The 22,436-nt window shown below is 37.8% G+C and overlaps 1 protein-coding gene across 5 annotated transcripts in view; it reads left to right on the top strand.

Moving 5' to 3' along the window:
- The window catches only part of evi5l (ecotropic viral integration site 5 like), a 111,202-nt gene that overhangs the window by 62,883 nt on the left and 25,883 nt on the right, over positions 1–22,436 (top strand). For 4 of the 5 annotated variants that reach the window (XM_060898916.1, XM_060898915.1, XM_060898913.1 and 1 more), the window contains exons 9-15: positions 3,331–3,428; positions 6,519–6,579; positions 6,664–6,717; positions 7,119–7,151; positions 11,124–11,264; positions 19,492–19,608; positions 19,685–19,825. In XM_060898916.1, coding sequence (XP_060754899.1) covers positions 3,331–3,428; positions 6,519–6,579; positions 6,664–6,717; positions 7,119–7,151; positions 11,124–11,264; positions 19,492–19,608; positions 19,685–19,825 — 645 coding nt within the window. The remainder of the gene's footprint in view (positions 1–3,330; positions 3,429–6,518; positions 6,580–6,663; positions 6,718–7,118; positions 7,152–11,123; positions 11,265–19,491; positions 19,609–19,684; positions 19,826–22,436) is intronic. The other variant, XM_060898914.1, reaches the window with a different exon arrangement.

The following is a 22,436-nucleotide window of genomic DNA, read 5'->3' as shown; positions in this document are numbered from 1 at the left end:
CCCTCGCCGCTGCATTTTGAACCAGCTGAAGTCGTTTGATGGCCTTTTTTGGCAGGCCTGTGAAAAGGCAATTGCAGTAATCAACCCTACTAGAGATGAAGGCATGCATAAGTTTTTCCAGATCATTTTTTGACATAAGTCCTCTTAGTTTGGAAATGTTTTTTAGGTGATAAAATGCCGTTTTAGTGATTGCTTTCATGTGACTGTCAAAATTTAGCTCGCTATCAATGAAAACACCAAGATTTTTAACCATTTCTTTTGTTTTAATCCCCTTTGGGTAAAGAATAGTGGTAATCCTGAGTCTTTCATCTTTTTTCCCAAATAGAATTACTTCTGTTTTATCTGTGTTCAGCTGAAGAAAATTTTAAATTTTAAAAGAAACAGAAAAGGATAAAATAATAGTTTTTGTTTGTTTTTTGTCGTCCCCCCCCCCCAAAAAAAAAAATCTCCTGTTCCACACTCCAGCCCAGTCAGTGGTAGTAATGCACCTTTTTAAATTGTTTGCCAAACACCAAAAAACCCAAAAGAAGAAGATCCCCCCCCAAAAAAAAAAACACCCCAACAAAACAAAAAAACAAAAAAAAACCAAACCAACCAACAACAACAAAAAAAAGGACCAGAAAATGGAATAAAAGTATTTGATGGTATGGACATTTAAAAAAAAATTTTTTTCTCTTCAACAATTATTGTAGCATTTTTCACAAATTGCTACTGTCATTTTGCCGGTTTGTTTACCTTCAAAGTGGAAATGATTTTGTCGGATGTTTTGTATAAAGGTTTTATTTATTGAACTTGAAAATAAATAATGCTTCTGTTTCTCAAAATCCACTGAATATAGATAGAATAAAAGTTATTCCACTCAATCTCGTCGTACATAGTTTATAGCCGTACTATCAGCTCATGCACGACTCGATTTCATGAAATAACTGTTAATTATAGTGTATCAAGCAGCATCACTTAGTGATATACGGTCCTGTGTATTAAAGCTGCATAATATCTTAAGGACTTGTATAAAAATACAAATGCATGATAAACCATTATAAACCAGATTTGGCTCGAAAATCCACTTTGAAAGCTGTTTTTAAAATCACCTACCTATGGCCACATTACAATAATTGAATTCTCTATGGACATGCCAGGTTTTAAATCAATAAAGCACTTACATTACACTTAAGCCCATCATTCTGTCCATAAAATGCTAATTTTTTCCTGTTGCCTAGCAACCAAAGCTTACTTTTAATTAAGCAGTATCACATGGGCTGTGATCAGCTGTGCTGATCTTCAGTGCAACAGCATGACCTTGAGCATGAAATTGCTTTTATATAACAGTTCTATAAACAAGAAATTAAAATAGTTAGTGACATTTTGCACACATTATGACTACCAGTCAAAAGTTTGGACACGCCTTCTAATTCACTGTCTTTTTTTTATTTTTATTAATTAAGACACTTCACATCTTAAAGTAATGATGGATGTCGTTTCTCTTTACTTAGTTGAGCAGTTCTTGATATAATATGGATTACTACAGTTGTGGAATAGGGATAGTTGCTGTATTATTTACTGTTCGTTCTCAAATGCATTAAAGGTAGACTGCTTTTCATATTTTTCAAGTGTAGGTCATAAAAAGAATTTTCCCGACACCCAATTATTTTTGTTTAGTGGACCGAAAGCTACTGAATTTGAATCACAGACTTCCAATTTTATTAGTTTTTTTAAAATGGAACAATTCTTGAATTTAGAGGCACGTGGCCCTAAATTGTCCGCTAATTTTTCCTGCTTCACCATGACCCAATTCAAGATACTACGTCATGCATCACGTGGTGGGCTTTCCCCGTTCGTACAAGGCATTGTGGGATACAAATTTGAAACAGGAGAGAAATTGGAGGACGCGAGTGTGTGAATGAAACGTGAAAGACTGATTACAGTAGCGGAAAGCGAGAAGAAAAGACGTTATGTTATATATGAAGGAAAGGAAACGCAGGACCAAACTAATAAATATCGGCGCTCAGCGAGCACCTCGGTGTGATCAGCTGTTCGTTTAGCGACAGAATGATGGAACTGTCAATGCACGGTCAAGGTAAACCTGTAGATGGCAGTAATGCAACACTGTAGATGCCAGCTGCCATAAAACCCAAAAGAAGAAAAAGGTGGTAAACGTGCACATGCGGAAACGGACTTCCTCTGTTTGCTTGACTGCGCAAAGCGAGCGATTTCATGCACATTATTTGCTCAGGAATCCCCTCAAATTAAATAACTTCCCAGCCACAGAATGGCGTGATATTGTGTGAGATATTACAGAAATAAACATATCACAATGAGCAAATTTCAGAGGGAACTAAATTTCACCGATTTTATGAAATAGAAAGGCCGTCTTGCTTTAAGAAGGCAAGAATTTGCACTAATTAACCTTTGACAAGGCACACCTGTTAATTGAAAAGCATTCTAGGCAACTACCTCATGAAGCTAGTTAAGGTAATGCCAGTAGTGTGCAAAGCATCAAGGTAAATGCTGGCTACTTTGAATAATCTAAAATGTGAAACATTTTCTTTTAACACGTTTTTGTTCACCACATAATTCCATATGTTATTTCATAGTTTTCATGTCTTCAGTATTGTAGACAATATTTCTACAATGTAGAAAATGGTCACCGTCCAGAAAAATCTACGAATGAGTAGGCGTGTCCGGATTTTGGACTGGTGCTGTACGTTTATTAGTATCACTATTAAAAGTTAGTAAGAATACATGCTCATCGTTTTTTGAAGGAGTCTTCATTTTGTAACAGTCTCAGGTAGTGTGAGTTCTTGAACACCAGTGAAAACAAGAGAATTTGTTTTATGGACGTTCCCCAACATTAAATATGAAACTTTAAACGGATAAAAAGTATGCGTCATTCTTTTAAAGAGTAATTGCCAGCAAATAGGAAATGGTAAAAGAGTAACGCTGTTTTGTGTCAGGCCACATCACATCAACCCATTGTTGATTTTATTTTCCTATAACATTCCTATAACGGTTTACATTTTTTTTTAATTCAATTTAATTAACAATTTAGTTTTTAGGTTTTTAATTCATTAATTGTTCTTGTTATATTTTACTTGGATCACTCAGCGATAACTTTTATTAATAAGCAAAATTAATTACATAGTAAAGTTACATTTCAATGATAATTATATTTACATATATCTCAGTTTATGAGCGCAGTATGTCACATATTACATGTTTTATAAGTAATCTGTGAATGAATTACAGCACTGGAGCTTTCTGAGACATTATTAAACTTGTTGGTTATTAGAGTTTGATGTAACGCTATATTTTGTGTCTGTCATCTCACAGCACTTTCAGAAGGTGATCCCTCACCAGTTTGACAGCTGCCCTGATAAACTCATCCTCCGAGCCTATCAAATTAAGTACAACCCTAAGAAGATGAAAAAGTGAGTTGGGGGGGAAAAATCTAAAAAAGCAAAACACCATTGAACAAGCAATAAAGGACGTAGAGGATATTACACAGTCGTGTGAAGATATGAAGTTTATCTTCGAGTGGTGAACATATTCACCAGTGAGCAAAGCAAACGAGTGAAAATATTGTCATCATGAGAAGATCAACTTCATATCTTTGTGCCACCGTGTAATGTTCTTTATATTATATGGACACATTCACCCCCCAAAAAACGCAAGTTAATCAAAAGAATTTTAATTTTGAACCGGTCCACCATTTTGACAACACGCGTCTTGTCAGCAGGAAAACACTGGAAGTGACGTCATCGGAGTGAAATATCAGGAATTATTATACATACAGGACACATTTTTGATAGAATAAAAACGTCTTCTATTCCCTTCTAGCAGCTTTCGTTCATTTAGTTCGATAGCATGCAATATTATCATATCGCTTATCTGCTGTGTATTACGTCACTCTACCCAATGGAGAACGAGCGTGCAGTATTGTTACAGTATTGCACGTTGTCGAGACAACATGACATCACATGTCAGAGCTGATGTGAATATCTACTGACAAAACGTTTCTGCTGTGCACGCACAGAGCCGTTTTTTTGTCAGCCAGGAAAGAGAGAAAACGAGGCTAATCCAGTGCTACTGTTAAGATTAGCGATGCTATAATTAAGCACGAAATAAATAAAATGAAAACTGAAACTAAAGACATGCGGAAGACCCGAAAAGCTACCAAAACTTCATTAGATATTCTTCACGCAAATTTACAAGAGAAAAACATAATGGACACCGAAAAACTGGAAAAGAGACACATCGGAGACGTAAAACTTCTGCGCTAGCGAGCGACTGTGATAATTCGACGGTGACTCTGACATGGCTGTCAGGTTTGCTTCTTTAAAAATGGAATCTTTTGAGAGAATTTTGGCTGCCAGGTCGCTCCATTGTGTGTAGTTGTTATTGATTTTAAAAGTAATTAAGTAAATTACACAGGGAAACGAATACTTAAGTATGAGTGAAAAATACTGTGTTGAGCGTGTGTGGAAGAAGAGCCTGGAGACAGGCATCTTAGTTTCTTGGTCGTTAGCCTGTGCTACTTGCTCTCAATAGCACTGGCTTGGCTGCGTTATCAGCATTCACTAACACTACTGATGAACACTACACCGGCTGGAAGGTGACTTCACTGCTGTGCTAACAGTACCGAGTCACAGGTAACCTCGCGTTGGCCTTCAAGAATGCTGATATGAAGAGAGTGGGTATTAATAATAATAATAATAATATTGGCTGGCTTTATTTCGTGGTCTATCTCATCTTCAACTCATTCAGTATCATGCTAGCTGAATGGAATAGATCTGATATACCACTCAGTGCCAGCCAATATTATTTAAATATATCACTCGGATCCGTGATGTATTTAATGTGAAAAATGTGAGTTTTTCAACGCGAGAAGATAAACTTCATATATTTAAGCCAAAGTGTGATGTTCTTTTTATTATATCAACACATTCACAAACAAAGTACCCAAACTTATCAAAATTCACTGATTTCCTTATAAGTGACTTATAGAGAGATACATCACTGTTTTGGTTCTTCATGTCCCGGATGGAGCTCATATGAAAAATGAGTGCATATTTCCCAGTAAAACACTTGTCCATATAATATATTACTTTATCAAACTTGGGCAGAAGATAGTCATTGCATCAATTCAGAGGTGGACAAAGTCCCCAACTTCATTACTTAAGTCAAAGTACAGATCCCACTTGATCAAATGTTACTCCGATACAAGTGAAAGTTGTCCAGTCAAATTTTTACTCAAGTTAAAGCACTGAAGTACTTACTTTTTAAAAATACTTCAGTATTAAAAGTACATTTTCTGTCAACACATTGTTGTATTATTGCCACAGCGCTTACAAAACCTAATGCCGTTACCAAAGACAGAAATGTGAATTCACAAAACGAACGCATGCTGTGCATCATGGTGGTTTAACGTTAAACTAGCTAGTCAGTGAAACTCCACCTGACATGCTAGCAAACTATTTTCAAACTCAAAATCATATTGGGTAGCTAACATTACTAGAAAATAAGCATTTCTACATTCTGTTTATTTGGCAAGATTATGCTAAACCATATTTCTGAAAGGACTTCAAATAAGTTAGCATTATTCATATTAGCGTAACTCCTGTTTTTACATGCTAACTAACAGTGTCCAAGTTAACTAGCTGTGTGTTAACGTTAGCCGTGGACAAGGCTACGGTAACTTGGCGGGCAAATCCATAGAAAGTCATTTGACTAACCAGACTGCATAGCTACGTTTGCAATGTTATTGCTAGCTCTAAAAGCACAGACAACTTCATTGAAAGCTTTCTTTTGGAATAAAATGTTTATATACCTCAATATGCTTCCGCAGGTTGGACGGCGAGCTTTTGTAGGCCGTGATGTGGTTTGTTTTCGACAAACAAAGCAAGCATTTAAAACAAAACATATTTTTAATCCTTTTTGAAAATTGAAACTTGGGTGCGCGCATTCCCCAGAAGAACTGCCTCCTTCCGTTCTGCCATCAACTGATTGTGTCAGATAACGCTGCGGCAAAATCACCGAACTTGATTTTATACGAGACGTGATCCTAGTGATAGGCTCTCAGTGTCACCTGCGAAAAAACCAACCACGTTTTAGAAAATAAAATAAAAAAACATCCACTTTCAAAGCTGCTTCGTAGTAACGAGGACCTTGATAGAAATGTAGTGGAGTGAAAAGTACGATATTTGCCTTTCAAATGTAGTGAAGTTAGTCACAAGTTAAAAAAAAAAATACTCAAGTACAGTACAGATACTCAAAAAATAAATGTACCTCATTACTGTCCACCTCTACATAAATTCAACCTTCTTAGTGACCTCAAAGTTTGCTTGATACCAAGGGCACAAGTAATTAATCCATAATCATGGTAATTGAAGAGTGACAGGATACATTTTTTAATTATTAAAGAAAATATGGTAGTAAACAGATAATTGGTGCATATATTGCATCTTGCCTTCGTAGGACACTCCTGTTCTGTTGAATAATGCACTGTTTGTTGATTACAGATTGGAAAAGGAGTATACCACCATCAAAAACAAAGAGATGGAGGAGCAGATTGAAATTAAGGTGTGTAAAAGTATGAGGAATGGTAAGATGCTACAAAAGGGGAAACTAAATTTCTGAAAATGTTCTTTTCCGTTACTCAAACAGCGACTACGCACAGAGAACAGACTGTTAAAGCAGAGGATCGAGACACTGGAGAAGGTGAGAGTTTTTTTTTTTTAAAGCCTCTTTTTTTGACCCCTGACCAGTTTGTATGTAGAGTGGAGTATTGTGTGAGAGAGAGAGAGAGAGATGTGTGAGGGTGTGGTGTAAATTTGTGTATTATGTTGACAAAAATGTACATTTTCTATCTTCTGTCTCTTGTAACTCCTATCCCTTTTTTCTGAGTTTTTATTTATTTATTTATTTATTTATTTATTTATTTTTATCCTATCCTGTTATTGGTATCATGGTGTCTGTCTGTCCATATCCTTGATTTCTACTCGCCCTCTGGCTTTTTTTTTCCCCCCCTCGTCTATCTTTGATCAACTGTGTTCCTATCTGTCTGTCAACTTCACCTATTTTTCTCTTCCACTCTTTTCCCCGCTCTTGTGGTGTTGTAGGAGAGTGCCGCACTGGCAGACAGGTTGATCCAGGTAAAGTACTGTCAATGTTAAATTAGCAACTAACTAACACCTCCATTCTACTTTCATAATTTGTTTTCCCTCCATTTCTTCTCAGGGATTGCGTACGCTGCTTGTGCCTGTTTAGTTATAATACGGTAGTTCTTCGGTAAAGGAATTACATTCACAGCAAAATGTGGTAACCTTTTTTAGTTGCAGTGCTCAAAATAATGGTATTAAATAAAAATTTCACACTGTACGGGGTATCTTTTGACCCTAAAAAAAAAAGCATAGAAAAATTGGCTATGTTTAACTCTGAATGCAAAATCTTTTATGAGGAAAGAAAAGCCAGTAACGGAATTACATCAGAAAAAAACCTGAACTTTCATTTCTTAAAATTCAAACAACCAAGATTTCTCTGAAGCGACATTGCTATAATTGAGGAGGTGATTTTTAGGACTGCAGTTGCCATGAACAGTTTTGCACTCAAGTTTCCAGCAATGAAGAATTATAACATCAGTGAAACAGACTTCATGTTAAAACTGGTAAAAATGTTCTAATCACGTTGTCTGTTCTCACCCAAATGAGGATGGGTTCCCTTTTGAGTCTGGTTCCTCTCGAGGTTTCTTCCTCATGTCGTCTGAGGGAGTTTTTCCTTGCCGCTGTCGCCACAGCCTTGCTCATTGGGGATAGGTTAGGGATAAAATTAGCTCATGTTTAAAATCATTCAAATTCTGTAAAGCTGCTTTGCGACAATGTCTATTGATAAAAGCGCTCTGAAAATAAACTTGATTTTTAATTATAGTTTTAAGTACATTTTGCCTTGGAGTCCATACTTCAGCAATGTCACTGAGATGACAAGGCAGTCTTAATAATTTCATAATTTTTGCCTCTCTGCTGAAGAACTGCCCAATAAAAAAAAGTTGCGTGTTATTTACGAAATTAACATACAAGCCCAAATGTTTAAAACAATACATAACCGAGCACAGAGCTCTATATTCATGTTACTAGGAACATGCATTTTCCTTACAGAATTGGGTGAGGTTCAATTGCCAGCTCAATTTTGTTAATCATATCACACACACAGTACCAGTCAAAGTTTGGACACACCTTCTAAATCAATGGTTTTCTTTATTTTTATTAATTAAAAGACATGCCATGGCTTAAAATAATGATGGATGTCGTTTCTCTTTACTTAGTTACGTGGTTCTTGACATAATATGGCTCACTACAGTTGTGTTGAATAGGGCTATTTACTGAGTAGAATGGGCTGCACAAACTTTTTTGACTGGTACTTTTTTTTTAAATTTAAGATAAATTTTGTAATATGAGACAATTTGAAGAAAGAACCAAAGCGGCCGTTACAGTTATCAACACCTTAACGATCTTTTAGTCATTGCAAAAGTAGAAAAGACTTTCAGTATGTAAATTGTGCATGAATAATTACTCAAACTTCCACTGGAAAAAAATTAATTGATTCCTGATTCCTTAATGTGTCAGATCACGTGACACCGTTCGACAATTATCGACATCCAGATAATTATTTATAAAAATAAAAAAAATTAGTATGTGGTATGAAGTTAACAAAACAGTTTTTATTTAAAATGTTTTACATAGACTTGTATTTAGTACAAACTATCTTTTTATATAAATATATGGATGTCAGTGCTTATGTAAATGAGGAAGTAATTCTAATGTTTCTAAAGAAATGAACTGATAATGTTTAACCCGTCTCAGAAAATCTTTTTGCTCCACTTTCTACCCACTTGCGAAGTATTTTCATAGATCACATTTTGTTAATCCTTCGTTGTTGTTTGTATTAATTTCTAGTTTTGTCGTTTACCAATAAATGTCAACAGGCAATTGACATTGTGACCACATGAAAATCCAGGTCAGAGGTCGCATCTCATTCCTCGAACCAAAATATAAAATGTCTGCTGATATTGTAATATGAATATGTGGTAGATATTTACAACAAACTGCAAAAAATATTTTCTGAATGAAATAGAAAAATCAGAATATTTCAAGCATGTAATTTTTTTATATGCTAGGAATTTAATTCTGGTCTAATTCTATTTATTGCAATAGAATTCCAAATACTCTATAAACATTCCATTCTGTTATGAATCAGAAAAAAAATGTATTATAAATCACAGCACTTTTTTTTTTTTTAAGTACTTCATCTACTTCAACAATGTTACACAAAGATCAATACATAACAGTTGTACAGTAAATGTTACTTAATTCCACAGGGTGTCGATAATGGTGGACACCGGTGAAAGTGATCACTGTTATCGACACCTCACGTGACTTCTCAAGCGCGCGTTTAGATATAAAGTGGCGACTGTCAAATGAGAGAGTAAGAAACAAAGTAGGTTTCGATAAGGAGATCATGAAATATCGGTGAATTTGATCAGTAAAAACATGTCCATCAAGCAACCTTGGTGAAAGAACGAAAGGAAGGAAGAAAGAAAACAAAGAAAATTTCAACACATATTAAACACAGCACTTTTGGGGCATTTAAAATAGTAATTACTAGCTTATTCTATACACCGCTGTTTTTCATCAAACACAATTAGTCATCAAATGGCATGCTATAATGACCTCACGCTGTTTAATTTTTCATACATGAATCTTTATTTAATAAGAGCTTAATTTGTTAACATGTTCTCATTATTACTGAGTTAGCATTTACCCGATTTATTACCAAGCTTTTTAACGGCAGACGTTTTTAAGCAGCAAGTTCATTTAGTAAACATTCATGGGCACAGTTTGCGTGCTGAGCTACAGACATAATAAACCAAACGGTAATTTCCAACACTCTGCCACATCATGTTGTGTTTTTTTTTGAACCACGCTTCCTGATGTACAGCTCACTCTTAGTCTGTTTCCTGTCTCCCTCTGAAATGCTTCCCCCTTTTACACCACTGCTCCCCAGACAAGGCCTTATGCATGACAGAATGTCTGTTTTGTTGGTCGATATGTTGTGTTTCGTACACTCATTGGCGCATGCATTGTCCATGGCTGGAACGATGACAGAAATATCGCTCATGAGGGTTACACTAACATTTTAAGCACAATTTATCCGCAGGCTTGCATGTTGAATGTGGAAGTGCAGGGACGCATCAAGGTTTAATCTTAGGACCACTTTTTTTTCTTTTTTTTTTTTAAAGTGTGTTGTCCATTATAAAATGAACTAAAATGTTACATTTGCGTTACAGATTTTTTTTTTAAACTCTTGAATATGTCCTTATAGTTATCATTTAAAGGAGAACTGAAGTCATTTTTAAACTTGCTTTATTTCTTAATTAACGTGTTATTGTTTATATACGTTTTCGGTTTTAGTAACCTTGTATCGTGACTCATATTGGCAACTAATTGCAATTAAATATTATACTTATCGGCCTATTCGGTTGAATTTAGTTCGTTTGGTCCACGGCAGGCGTCGCTTATTCACGCGATCTTCACGAGACTTGTGCGAGACTTCGAAACGTGAAGTGTCAGCCAGGTGTCAGTACCGCCATTTTGAAAACTGTTTTCCAAACGAAATATTGCACAAAAACGAGTTGAAAAGACGATTACTGCCTACTTTTTTCAAACTTTCTTGATTGCTATCAAAACAAACAAAACTTCCGGCTTGATTACATCAGCATTTGAAGGACGTTTTGACAACGTTGGTAGATGTTGGTCACTTTGATTTCTGCTGTACGTTTTACTTCCGTCCTACGATGTCTCGCACAGGTCTCAGCGAATCTCGTTTATGGCCATTACTTTGACATATGGACTGATATATTACAGAGCATATTTCAAACACTCGTAACTTGCTATAGCAGTGACAAAATAGCGATCAAAAATGCATTCCGATATTTAATAAAATGAGAAAATTTTGATGATAAAATTTGCCTTCAGTTTTCCTTTAATTCCTGATTGCTATCTTTCTCCCCTCTCCAGTGCTAGAAATATCAAAGACAGCATTCTAAAAATTCTTTCTTCCTGCTGTTTCAGGGTCAGGTGACAAGAGCACAGGAAGCAGAGGAGAATTATGTGATAAAACGCGAATTAGCAGTGGTGCGGCAACAGTGCACGACCGCCAGCGAGAGCCTGGAGAGAGCACAGGACACCATACGGGAACTGCAGCAACACACGGTAAGATTTGTCCAAGGTTTGGGTTTTTGAATTTCTTTTTGGCTGGTGGTCAATTTGTATTTTACGAAACATACAGTTCAGAGTTTTTGCGACAATTAACCATTTAAGACTTAAAATTGATTGTTTTGGGCTGTCAATTTGTGTAAAGATATTATTGAAAAATTAATAATAATGATATATTTATTATTTTCATATTCAATGCCGTTATTCAACAAATATGACCAAATTAATTGATACTATAGAGGACATCAGAAGAGAGAGCATCGTAATCAAGATATTGCTTAAGCCTGGCGCACATGGGCGATTTTCCGTCACAAGCGTATTGCGATTTTTGGATGCAAGTTTCCCCTCTCGTGTGTGCGTTGTCTGCAACCAGTGGGCGATTTGGGGAGGGGGATGCAAGTCACGTGGAAATCACATGACTACTTCGCGGGCAGGGATTGGCTTAGGCTTTGGAGGCGATTGCTTCGTTATCGCAAAGACACGCACATGTGGCGATATCTCCACAACAAGTCAGCAGCTGTCGATTTTTTTTTTTTTTTAAATTAATTTATTTATTTAGGTCACAGAATATCAAGCATGTTTGATACCTGTGATCTGTCACAAGCAACAAAAAAATCGCTGTCGCAAATATCTGCACACGAAGCGATTTTTCGCTTGCGTCAAAAAGTTGCGCGACCAAGCGACGGAAAATCGCCCGTGTGTGCCGGGCTTTACCTAGTGGACTTTTTTCCCCTTCCAAGTTTAAAATTCTAAATTAATTAGCTCATCTGTCCATAAGGCCGATGAGTGAGCTGTTGCTATGGCGTGGTGTCCGTCGTCTGTTCGTCGTCCACAACTCAGTTAAATCGTATCTCCTCCGTCAATTCTCCACGGATTTCCGTTCCGATTTGTTTTGTTTGAAAGAACTCATCACTCCGCACAAAACGTGGTTGCTGTTTTGTCAAATTTTTTGCTAATGAGTTAGTAATTAGGCCAAATTAATGAATTTTCCAGGCCTCTCGCTAGCATTTTATCTTCTCTCTGATTTCTCATCCGATTTCAGTTCTGATCAATGTTTTGGGTAGATCTTCCCTCGGAGAACAAAATGTGGTCATTTTCTTGTTGTAAACAATTTGTTTATTTTCAGATAAATCGTGTCTCCTTCCTCAGTTCTAAATGGATTTCAGTTCTGATTGTTTCGCTTGAAAGAACTCGACCTTCTGCCCAAAACTTGGTCATTGTATTGTCAAATTTTTGCTAACAAATTAGTAATTAGGTCAGCTTAAAACATTTTTTTCTTCTGACTAGAATTGTATCTCCTCTCTCATTTATCATACGAATTCAGTTCTGATGGATGTTTTGGGTTGATCTTCTCTTGGGGAACACAACTTGGTCCTTTGTTGATTTTGCTGTTGTAAACAGTTTGTCGTGGAGGTTGGTCCTCTCTCACATTGTCACATTTCAGTTCTGTTTGATGTTTTGGTCATCATGGTTGTTTTGATGGCAGGCCAGACGAGCTACTACGTCCTTGACGGTCTGGTTTAAAGTTAGCCTAAGTAGCTGCGTAACCGGAGTCTGAAAACATGTACGTTTCCCTGCTGTCATGAGAACCAAGCACAAGACAAGGGGGTGCAAGTGCAGTTAGAGGTGGTTTTAATAGGTGTTCAATCAAGCAAGCAAATCCAAACCAGCAAGCACAATCGTGGCCAAAACAGGCAGAGGTAAACCAAGGCACAAACAGGATATTGTAGACTTTATCCAAAATACAGAGTTGTGAACAAAACACTTGGCAACTTGGAAGATAAATGGCTTGGTATGAACAGCGTGAGCAAGATCAATACTTCGTGGTGTGTGTGTGTGTGTGTGTGTGTGTGTGTGTGTGTGTGTGTGTGTGTGTGTGTGTGTGTGGAGTCCTTCAGCTGTGATTGTGAACAGGTATCTATGATTAATACTCGTGTGAGGTGCATGCTGGGAAGTGTAGTGCGAGGTGTGTAATGGCGTGCATGAAGCCGTCGGAGACGGAGAACAGGCTGTGAATGTGACACCTGCGTAAATAAAAACTTTTTTTTTTATTATTTTTGAATTTTTTTTAATTTTTGGACTTAAAGGGTCCGGTTCACTCTTCCCAGAAGCGTTTGCGCCAAGTAGCGAGTTGCCATTTTCTCATTCCATGGTTTGAAGAACAATCTGCAACAATCCTGCTGATGAATCTGCTGATGATTCCAAGCTCTACCGCTCTATAGAGTCTGCAAGTTCGTCTCTCTCCCTGCAGGGTGACCTTGACTCACTGTATAATTGGAGTATAGAGCACGGTATGGAGTTCAGCGCATCTAAGTGTAGGGTTATGCATATGTCCAAGAAGCGTTCGACAAAGCGTCCACCGCACTGTTACCAGCTGTGTGGCCGCACTTTGGATGCAGCAGCGCAAGTAACAGACCTCGGAGTCACTGTAACAAACGATCTGTCCTGGGGTCCACATATAGAGCTCATGTGTGCAAAAGCTAACAGGATGCTTGGGCTGGTGAGGCGGGTCTGTCACGACATCTATGACCAAAGTACAAGGAAATTGCTTTATTGCACCTTAGTTAGGCCTCGCCTGGAGTACGCCTCAAGCATATGGTCACCTTCAACTGCTAAGCACAAGGCTCTTTTAGAGAACATTCAGCGCCGCGCCACAAAGTTTATCCTGAACTACCCCCCTGATGTGTCCTATACCGATTGCCTTAAGTCGCTCAGTCTTCTCCCTTTAGAGTATCGCCGAGAAATCAGTGACGCTGTCTTGCTTTACAAAATCAAAAACGGTACTGTTAGTGATAGTTTAGCTAGTTTGCTCGTTCCAACTACATCTAGATATTGCACCAGAAACTTCCATCCAGCTGATCTCCGCTTCTTCTTCAATCACAAGCAAAACTACTATCGGAACTCTTACTTTCCAAGAACTGTTAAATTATGGAACAGCCTTCCATCTGCTATAAAATTCTCCCCCACGCCAATCTCCTTCAAAAGACAAATATCTGTTCACTTCTTTGAGAAACTCGCTTTGTACCATCCTCCGTAACGTATGATATATATATATATATTTTTTTTTTCCCTCCCCTTTTTTTTTTATTTTTACTATCCTAAATGCGTTATAAGTCTTTATATTTTTGTAATCTGTGGGGGTTGAATGTCAATTGGGGCTTACGCCCTGTTTTCTTCTCCTGTCACGTTTGTATCTATTTTTTTTTTCTTTTTCCCTATTTTTGCTATACACATGTATATATTTATTTTTTTTTGTTGTAATTTATATTTTATGTGTAATCTATATTTTATGTGACAAATAAATTAAACTAAACTAACTAAACTAAACAATCCGACAACATTCTAAGCCAAAGATCCTAAATTGTAAAGTGAAATTGAAGATATTTTGTCAGTTCTTTTGACAGATCCATTCTATTTTTGTATGGCTATTCTGTTGTAATGGACCGGAACCAGCCCCGGGCAGTCTCACGGGCAGCCACGAAGGAACGAAAATATCAGGCAGAGTCTATTCAAAACTTGCACCTACGGTATGAGCTATAGAGGAAGAAGTTGTTTGAGATGGATTTTGAAGGGATCGTAACAGCGAATCTGTACAGAGAGCTAACAGAGTAGCGGTCATGTCTTTCCAAAACAAAAACAACAAACTGGATTCTGAAAAGGGTGAGTCGACCCCTTTTAAAATGTCAACTAACTTCATCAAATCTGAATACGCCACAGTAGAAAGAAGACACTTGCGTCAGTTGGTTATCTGGAACCGAGAAAAATAAATATGCCTCAGATAAATATGACTCGCATGCCATTTTGTCTGTCACATTTTATCATATTGTTCCTTAGTTTTTGAGCAGAAGCGTACGTTAGACATTGCGTGTTTTTTGTAATCCACGTGTATTTCAGCACATTGTGAAATTTGTCACCTCATCAGATTGCAACGTAGTAACAACTCGATAATATCGAGTGGCATTCTACAGAAAAATGGTCTAGAAAACGGGCGTGTAGGTTTGGGCTAGTAGAGTCGAAATTGGTTCAGTGATGATATCCGCCGTTAAACTTTTTCAAAATATCCACGACTAAAGTTTCAAAGCATTAGTGATTTTCAAAAGAATTATGTCAGGAATAAAACACATGGGATGTGCTGTTATTTTACAATTATTCACCAAAGGTGAAGTGAATATCAGTGAATAATAACCGAGATGAAGTTGAGGTTATTATTTAAGTTATTCCATGAAATCGAGTCATGCACGAGCTGATCGCTGACGAGACGCGTAGTGCCGAGTCGGCTATAAGCCACATACGACTAGATTGAGTGGAATAACTGTTTTATTATATCCACATTCACTGGATTTTGAGAAACGGAGCATTTTTATTTTTTGCAAATTCGATAAATAAAAACTTCATACAAAACATCCGACAAAATTATTTCCGCTTAGAACGTAAACAAAGCGTCGAAATGACAGGAGCAATTTGTGAAAAATGCGATAATAATAATTCTTTATATGTTCTTACCATCAAATACTTTCATTCCATGTTTGTTTGTTTGTTTGTTTGTTTGTTTGTTTTCCTGGGTTTTGGTTTCGAGTAGAGTTTTTATTTCGTCCTCGGTTGGTTCAGCAACACGCTCCGCCATTTTGTTTTTCTCTACTCACGGAATATGAGCTGATAACCTAGTAGTAGCGTAGCCAATCGGAGCACGCGATTGCTCATATCCAATGAACGTGGATAGAATAATCGCCGATAGTCACTGAGTCGGAGGTGGTATAATTTAGTATAAATACACGGGATTATTTTTAAAAAGAAAAAAATAAATAAAATCATTTATCTTCAAAACTTCAAGAAGTTTTGTGCAAGGGGGCGCTAGTTAGTAAGAATTTACCCTGGGTTTAGAGTTCAATGTTGTTCGAGACCATGTGGCTTTATTTTTATAGTGCTGTTTCTTGTTTTTATTTAAAAAATTGACAATATTTTGGTGAACGTAATCCAACCCGTCTTTTTTTTTTTTTTTTTAATTTCTAAATATAGCAATTGGGTTCATGTTCGTATATGAACTGATCAGAGATCAGGTTATGTAGGCTGAACACATTTCGATAAAGTGTGATTAAATTTAAAGCGCTCACTCAACTCACAAGAGAGTGTTGAGTAAACGTGTTAAAAAAATACACATGCACAAATGGACTTGTCTGTCAGTTTGACTATTGTTTTTCACGCTTCATAACATAAGAACAGTTGTAAGAGAAGTGTGTGCACATTAGAGAACTGGTATGAGTGAGATATCGAACATTACATTCTCAGCACATGGGTGTGGCATAAGCTATGTTACACATTTAATAATCATCCCATCCCTGTCCAGAAATAAGTGAACTGAGAAATGTTTGTGGGGGGAAAAAATATCAAGTCCTTACTGGAAAAGATTGAACTGGATCACCGTACGTAGGCAAATATTTGTCTTACGGATGATACTATGTAGGCAAAAGAGTAGTTTACACTCTTGCTATGACCGCGTCACCAAACAGGTGCCTTTAACAGAGCACTCATTCACAGTCTTGTTACAATCAGAGCGTGAATAATGAACACATCCGTAAGTCCAAAAATGTAGGTATCTGATGCAACGCGTGTTTAATTTTTTCCACCCCATATTTATTTGGAAATGTTAAGTAAAAAGAAATCTATGTTCAGAAACTTTTGACTTGCAGCGTATGTTGATTTAATACCATGAATAAATGAGTAATACTTTTAGGCGTGCGAATGTTTTTTTTTTTTTTTTTTTTTTTTCATATAGGATAAAGCTTCATGTTTGTCTCCTGCTAAAGGCCCATGTTTCTGAGTACACAGGCTGAATACATATTTGATCTAAATCAGTTCGTTAGTGGGTTTTCACTCTGAGCAAAAGGGGGTTGCAGTGGTTAGGATGAAATGGCATCTCGTATAGTGACATGTGTGAGTGCTAGTCTGTGTCACACTGACTCAAGTTTTTCCTGACAGGTCTCTTCTATTAAATGGCGAATATAGACTGTCACTGATGTCTCATGTTCAGAGGTGGGGGTTTGTCTCTTACCACATTCTTCTTTCAAGTAAAGTGTTTATTCCAGTGACACTGTGGAACTGCTAAACTTTTGACACCGTACTGACAGGCAGGCCTACACAGACAGACAGAGCGTGTGTGTGTGAGAAAGATGACTGAAAGTAGTATGGTGAACTGAGTGGAAAAGATGGAAGGATGCTAAGAATGAGATGTCAAGCTCCGTGAGAACGAGTTGTATGCGCTAGGCCACAACTTTCCCGCGAGGCCACAGCTTTACAGCAAGCACAGTGTGACCTGCACGCATACACTCACACGTGTGTGTGTGTGTGTGTGTGTGTGTGTGTGTATGCATGCAGTCTTTAAATGTGTCTCACACACACACACACACACACACACACACACACACACACACTAAAACAGACGCTGCTGATTATACTAGTTCTAAGTGAAATGAACATGGTTTTGTAACCAGAGGTCTGCTTTACAAAAGCGTTATAAAACGACGATCTTGGTGAGGCAAACTGAGCAAGGATCATTTTGAACTTTTATTACAAACGGTGACTATCTTCACATGATATGATTTTTAGAAATCTGGCTCAAGCTAATGGGGCTATGACTTCTCACGCTTGATCAGGGTTGGACTTTCCACGAACAAAGTGTTATGTTTAACTGTAAGTGAGAGATGCTGAAGAAATAATTACTGGTGTTGTGAAAAAATAGACCAGTAATTGAGTACTCATTAACCATGACATAGATTTGCTTCTCTGACGCCCCCCCCCCCCCCCAAAAAAAAAAAAAAAAAACCCGGCCGAGGGCATATTTAAAGATAACGTTATCGAGCAGCACAAAAAGGGGGAGGGGTGCCAATACTTTTCATCAGCATGAAAATGGAGAGGATATTGAAACGAAAATAGATAGATCAATACATTTAATATATTGCTACATGGTTATCTAACCAGGCAATCATGTGGCAGCTGCATAGTACATAATGTCATGCAGATACAGGTCACGAGATTCGATTACTGCTCACTTCAAACATACAAATGGGGGACAGATGTGATCTCAGTGGCATGGGTGTTAGTTCCAGATGGGTTGATTTGAGTATTTCAGAAACTGCTGATCTCCTGGTATTATCACACCCAACAGTCTTTAGTTTGGAAAGAATGGTGTGTGTGTGTGTGGGGGGGGGAATCCAATGAGCAGCAGTTGTTGTGTGATGACAGAGAGGTCCGAGGAGATGAGCTAGACGGATTCAAGCTGACAGCAAGGCTACAGTAGCTCAAATAACCACTCTGTACAAACATGGTGGGCAGAAAATCATCTCAGAATGCACAATATGCAATGACTTTTTCCCCAGCCTTCAAATGGCAAGCAAAATCAGATCCAAAAGATTTCTCTCTTTAAACAGGCAAACCTTCTAGAGAAATATATTGCACCTTAAAAATTCTAAATATTGCTTTTATCTTCTTTTACACTAGTTTCATATTAGTATTCCTGTTATTTTGGGAACAGGATAACGAGACCATCAATGACGGCGTAGCTCGCTCCAGCCCCATCTAGTCCAGAAGGAACGATCTAAAGTGGGCCACCTTGTTCAATAAATGTTGCAAGCTATATACACTATATACACCCTAGGAATACCGACCTGTTTGCCAGAAAGAATCCAAAACGGTGAGGAATTGACTGAGAAGAAGTGATTTTTGTTGAACTGCTCATTAAGGCTTAATTAGTCCATAACTTCATGAATAATTGTAATTAAGCAAATCTGGGTAGAAGTTATATGCACCCTAGGTCATGCCAGAAAACATCAAAATTGGTGAAGAATTGAGGGAGAAGAAGCGATTGGTGTGGAAACTGCTCGTTAGGGCTTAATTACTCCATATCTTCATAGTTAATTGCAATTATGCAAATTTGGGTAAAAGCCACATGCACCCCAGGCAGACCTACCTTCCTGCCAAAAAGAATAAAAATCGGTGAAGAATTGAGAGAAAAGAAGCGATTTTTGTGAAACATGGACGCCGGACAGACGATGGATAACACATGATGGTACCGTATGAGCTCATCGCTTGTCGGAGGGATGAGCTAATAATATAGACAGGATTAACGTGCCATTGTGTACATGTGGAACTATCACTGTAATCAAGGATAACCTATTAGCTAGACTCTAGAATTAACATGCCAGTCTCTCTCTCTCCTTCTTCTCTTTAGTATACAGAGCAGTTTGTGAACGGGCTGCAGGCTCAGCTCGAGCAGTCTCGCCTTCAGGAAGCAGAGCTTCTGAGTGCACTGAAGGAGATGCAGGACAAAGTGCTGGACCTTGAGAAGGTGTGTATGTGTGTCATACTCTAGCACACCATACGTCTGTCTGTTTAGTGTGTACTGACATGTTTTGTGTGTGTAGAGGAGCAGCTCCTTGCCTGATGAGACGAACGTAGCACAGCTCCAAGAGGAGCTGAAACAGGTCAAGCTGAGAGAGCTGGAGACACTGCGCTCCTTCAGAGAGATGCAGGATGTGGTCACTGAACTCAACCAGCGCTGGCAGGTAGCATAGCTTTGAAGGGGTTATGAAAGTCCGTTAGAGTCAGGATGTTTTCAATTTCAACCAAAGGAGCAAGGGTGGAGTTGTTGGGCCGTGTGTGTATATATATATATATTAAGATTTTTAGTTCCTGCTCCAGAGTAGGTACTTCATTACAGAGTAGGAACATGCTGAAGTGGTTAAACACAAGCTTCATGTAAAGACCAACCTAGCACTGGCATTAGAAAAACCTGTTATTAGATAGCAAGTCATTTACTAATGAACATTTCTGCAAAGTATTTTAAACAACATCGTCCTAAAGCAGCTTTCAAGAAAGCCGGATGTAGGTTTAGATCCATAGTGAGAGAGCCGGAGGTGACCATGGTAAGGAAAAACTCCCTGAGATGACACGAGGAAGCAACTGTGAGAGGAACAAGATGATGGGAAGCCATCATCTTCTGGGTGATACCAGTTAGTGAGATTAATAATCATCACATCATACAGGTATAGAGTAAAAACGAACACTTGAAAAGATATTGTGAATAAAATGATAAATAGGGGGAAAAAAAACAATAAACACCAAAACAGAAATAAATATGAGGCTTAGAATAAATTTTACTGAAAATAACGAAAGGCCAAATTTATGACAATAAAATATGTGGCTCTGAGACCACAACCTAGACTGGTTGGACCATCAGACGTGAGTGCAGAATTATGATCAACATTTAGTGGGATTGACATAAAAGTGCTGGTCTGGCTGTTCAGACTGAGGTTGCATTAACACATCATATACAGTTGTGGTCAGAAGTTTACATACAGTGACATTCATATCCAAGATGACATTCATGTCATGACAATATATGGGCTTTCAATAATTTCTTTGAACTGTTCTTTTTCTGTGGCAGTATGCACTGCATTCATCTTTAATTAAAAAAAATAAAACACTAGTGTTTGGTGGACAAGTTTTAATTTTCTTTGGGTTTTCTGAAATCCGCACAGGGTCAAAAATGTACATACCCCTAATATTTTGGGTAAAACATCTCTTCAAGATTCACCTTGACCAAACATTTTTTTGTTTACCATGAACAAGCTTCTGGCAGAATTCTGGTTGGATATTTCACGACTTTTCATGGTAGAATTGGTAGAGTTCAATTTAATTTTTTTTTGGCATGGACTCCACTTATAAGCAGGGTCCATATATTTTCAATAGGGTTGAAGTCAGGACTTTTTTTTTAAGCTTAATGTTGGCCTGCTTTATCCTCCACAACCAGCTCTGATGCGTGTTTGGGTTCCTTGTCCTGTTGTAACTCCCAAGTCATGTTCAAGTTTCTGATGGTTTATGCTGAAGAATTCTGAGGTAGTCCTCCTTTATTATTCCATCCACTTTGTGCAATGAACCAGTTCCACTGGCAACAAAACCACCCCAGATCATGATGATCCTACCACCACCACCAGCTAGTACAGTGTCCCTCTGTACATGGTGGTCATTGTGGCCAAACAACTCAATCTTTGTCTCATCTGACTATACAGCTGTCCTCCAGAAGGATTTTTTCTTTGTCCATGTGGTCAGCTTCAAACTTTAGTTAAGCTTGAAGGGGTCAGTTTTGGAGCAGGGGGTTATTTCTTGGATAGCAGCCTCTTAGTCCATGGTGATGTGAACTGTAGACCAACTGTAGACCATGATCATACAGGCTTCCAGTTCATGGCAAGGCTGTGCCATGGTGGTTCCCAGGTTGTTCCTGACCATCCAAACCAATTTCCTTTCAGCAGAGGGTGGCAGTTTGGGTTTTCTTGAAGCAAAGTGACTACACCTCACAATAACTTGGATACAATTGCTTGAACTGATCTTGGAATTTGTAGTTGTTTAGAAATGGCACCAAGAGACATTCCAGAGTTGTGTATATCTGCGATCCTCTCTCTCAGATCTGCACTGAGCTCCTTGGACTTTCCCATTTTACTGTGTGTTGGTCAATCCAATGAGTGCTGTAAACAAACCCTTTTTATGAAGGCACAGAGAAGCTACTAGCTGTAGTCAATCATGATCACTAACAGGAAGTTAAGAGACCTCGGTCTTGGCAAGATAAGAGACGTTTTGGAAGTTTCAGCACCTCTGAATTAATAATCTAAGTGAGCGTATGTAAATTTTTGACCCTGTATGTATAATTTTGACCAAGTGTTGATTTCAGAAAACCCAAGGAAAATTAAAACTTGTGCACCAAATTCTAGTGTTTTTTTTGTTTGTTTTAAATTAAAGATGTATGCTGTACAATCATTCTGCCACAGAAAAAGAACAGTTCAAAGAAATTACTGAAAGCCCAAATATTGTCATGACATTCCTATCCAAGATGACATTCATGTCACTGTATGTAAACTACTGACCACAACTGTACAGTTGAGGTCAAATGCTTACATACACCTTGGTTAAAGATCTTCAATCTCAGCTCCACCTACACTACCGTTCAAAAGTTTGGGGTCACCCAGACAATTTTGTGTTTTCCATGAAAAGTCACACTTCTTTTATTTACCACCATAAGTTGTAAAATGAATAGAAAATATAGTCAAGACATTTTTCTGGCCATTTTGAGCATTTAATCGACCCCACAAATGTGATGCTCCAGAAACTCAATCTGCTCAA

Source organism: Neoarius graeffei, chromosome 18 (genome assembly GCF_027579695.1).
Source record: "Neoarius graeffei isolate fNeoGra1 chromosome 18, fNeoGra1.pri, whole genome shotgun sequence".
In the NCBI taxonomy this organism is placed as follows: Eukaryota; Metazoa; Chordata; class Actinopteri; order Siluriformes; family Ariidae; genus Neoarius; species Neoarius graeffei.
This window is presented reverse-complemented; position numbering and strand designations above follow the sequence as displayed.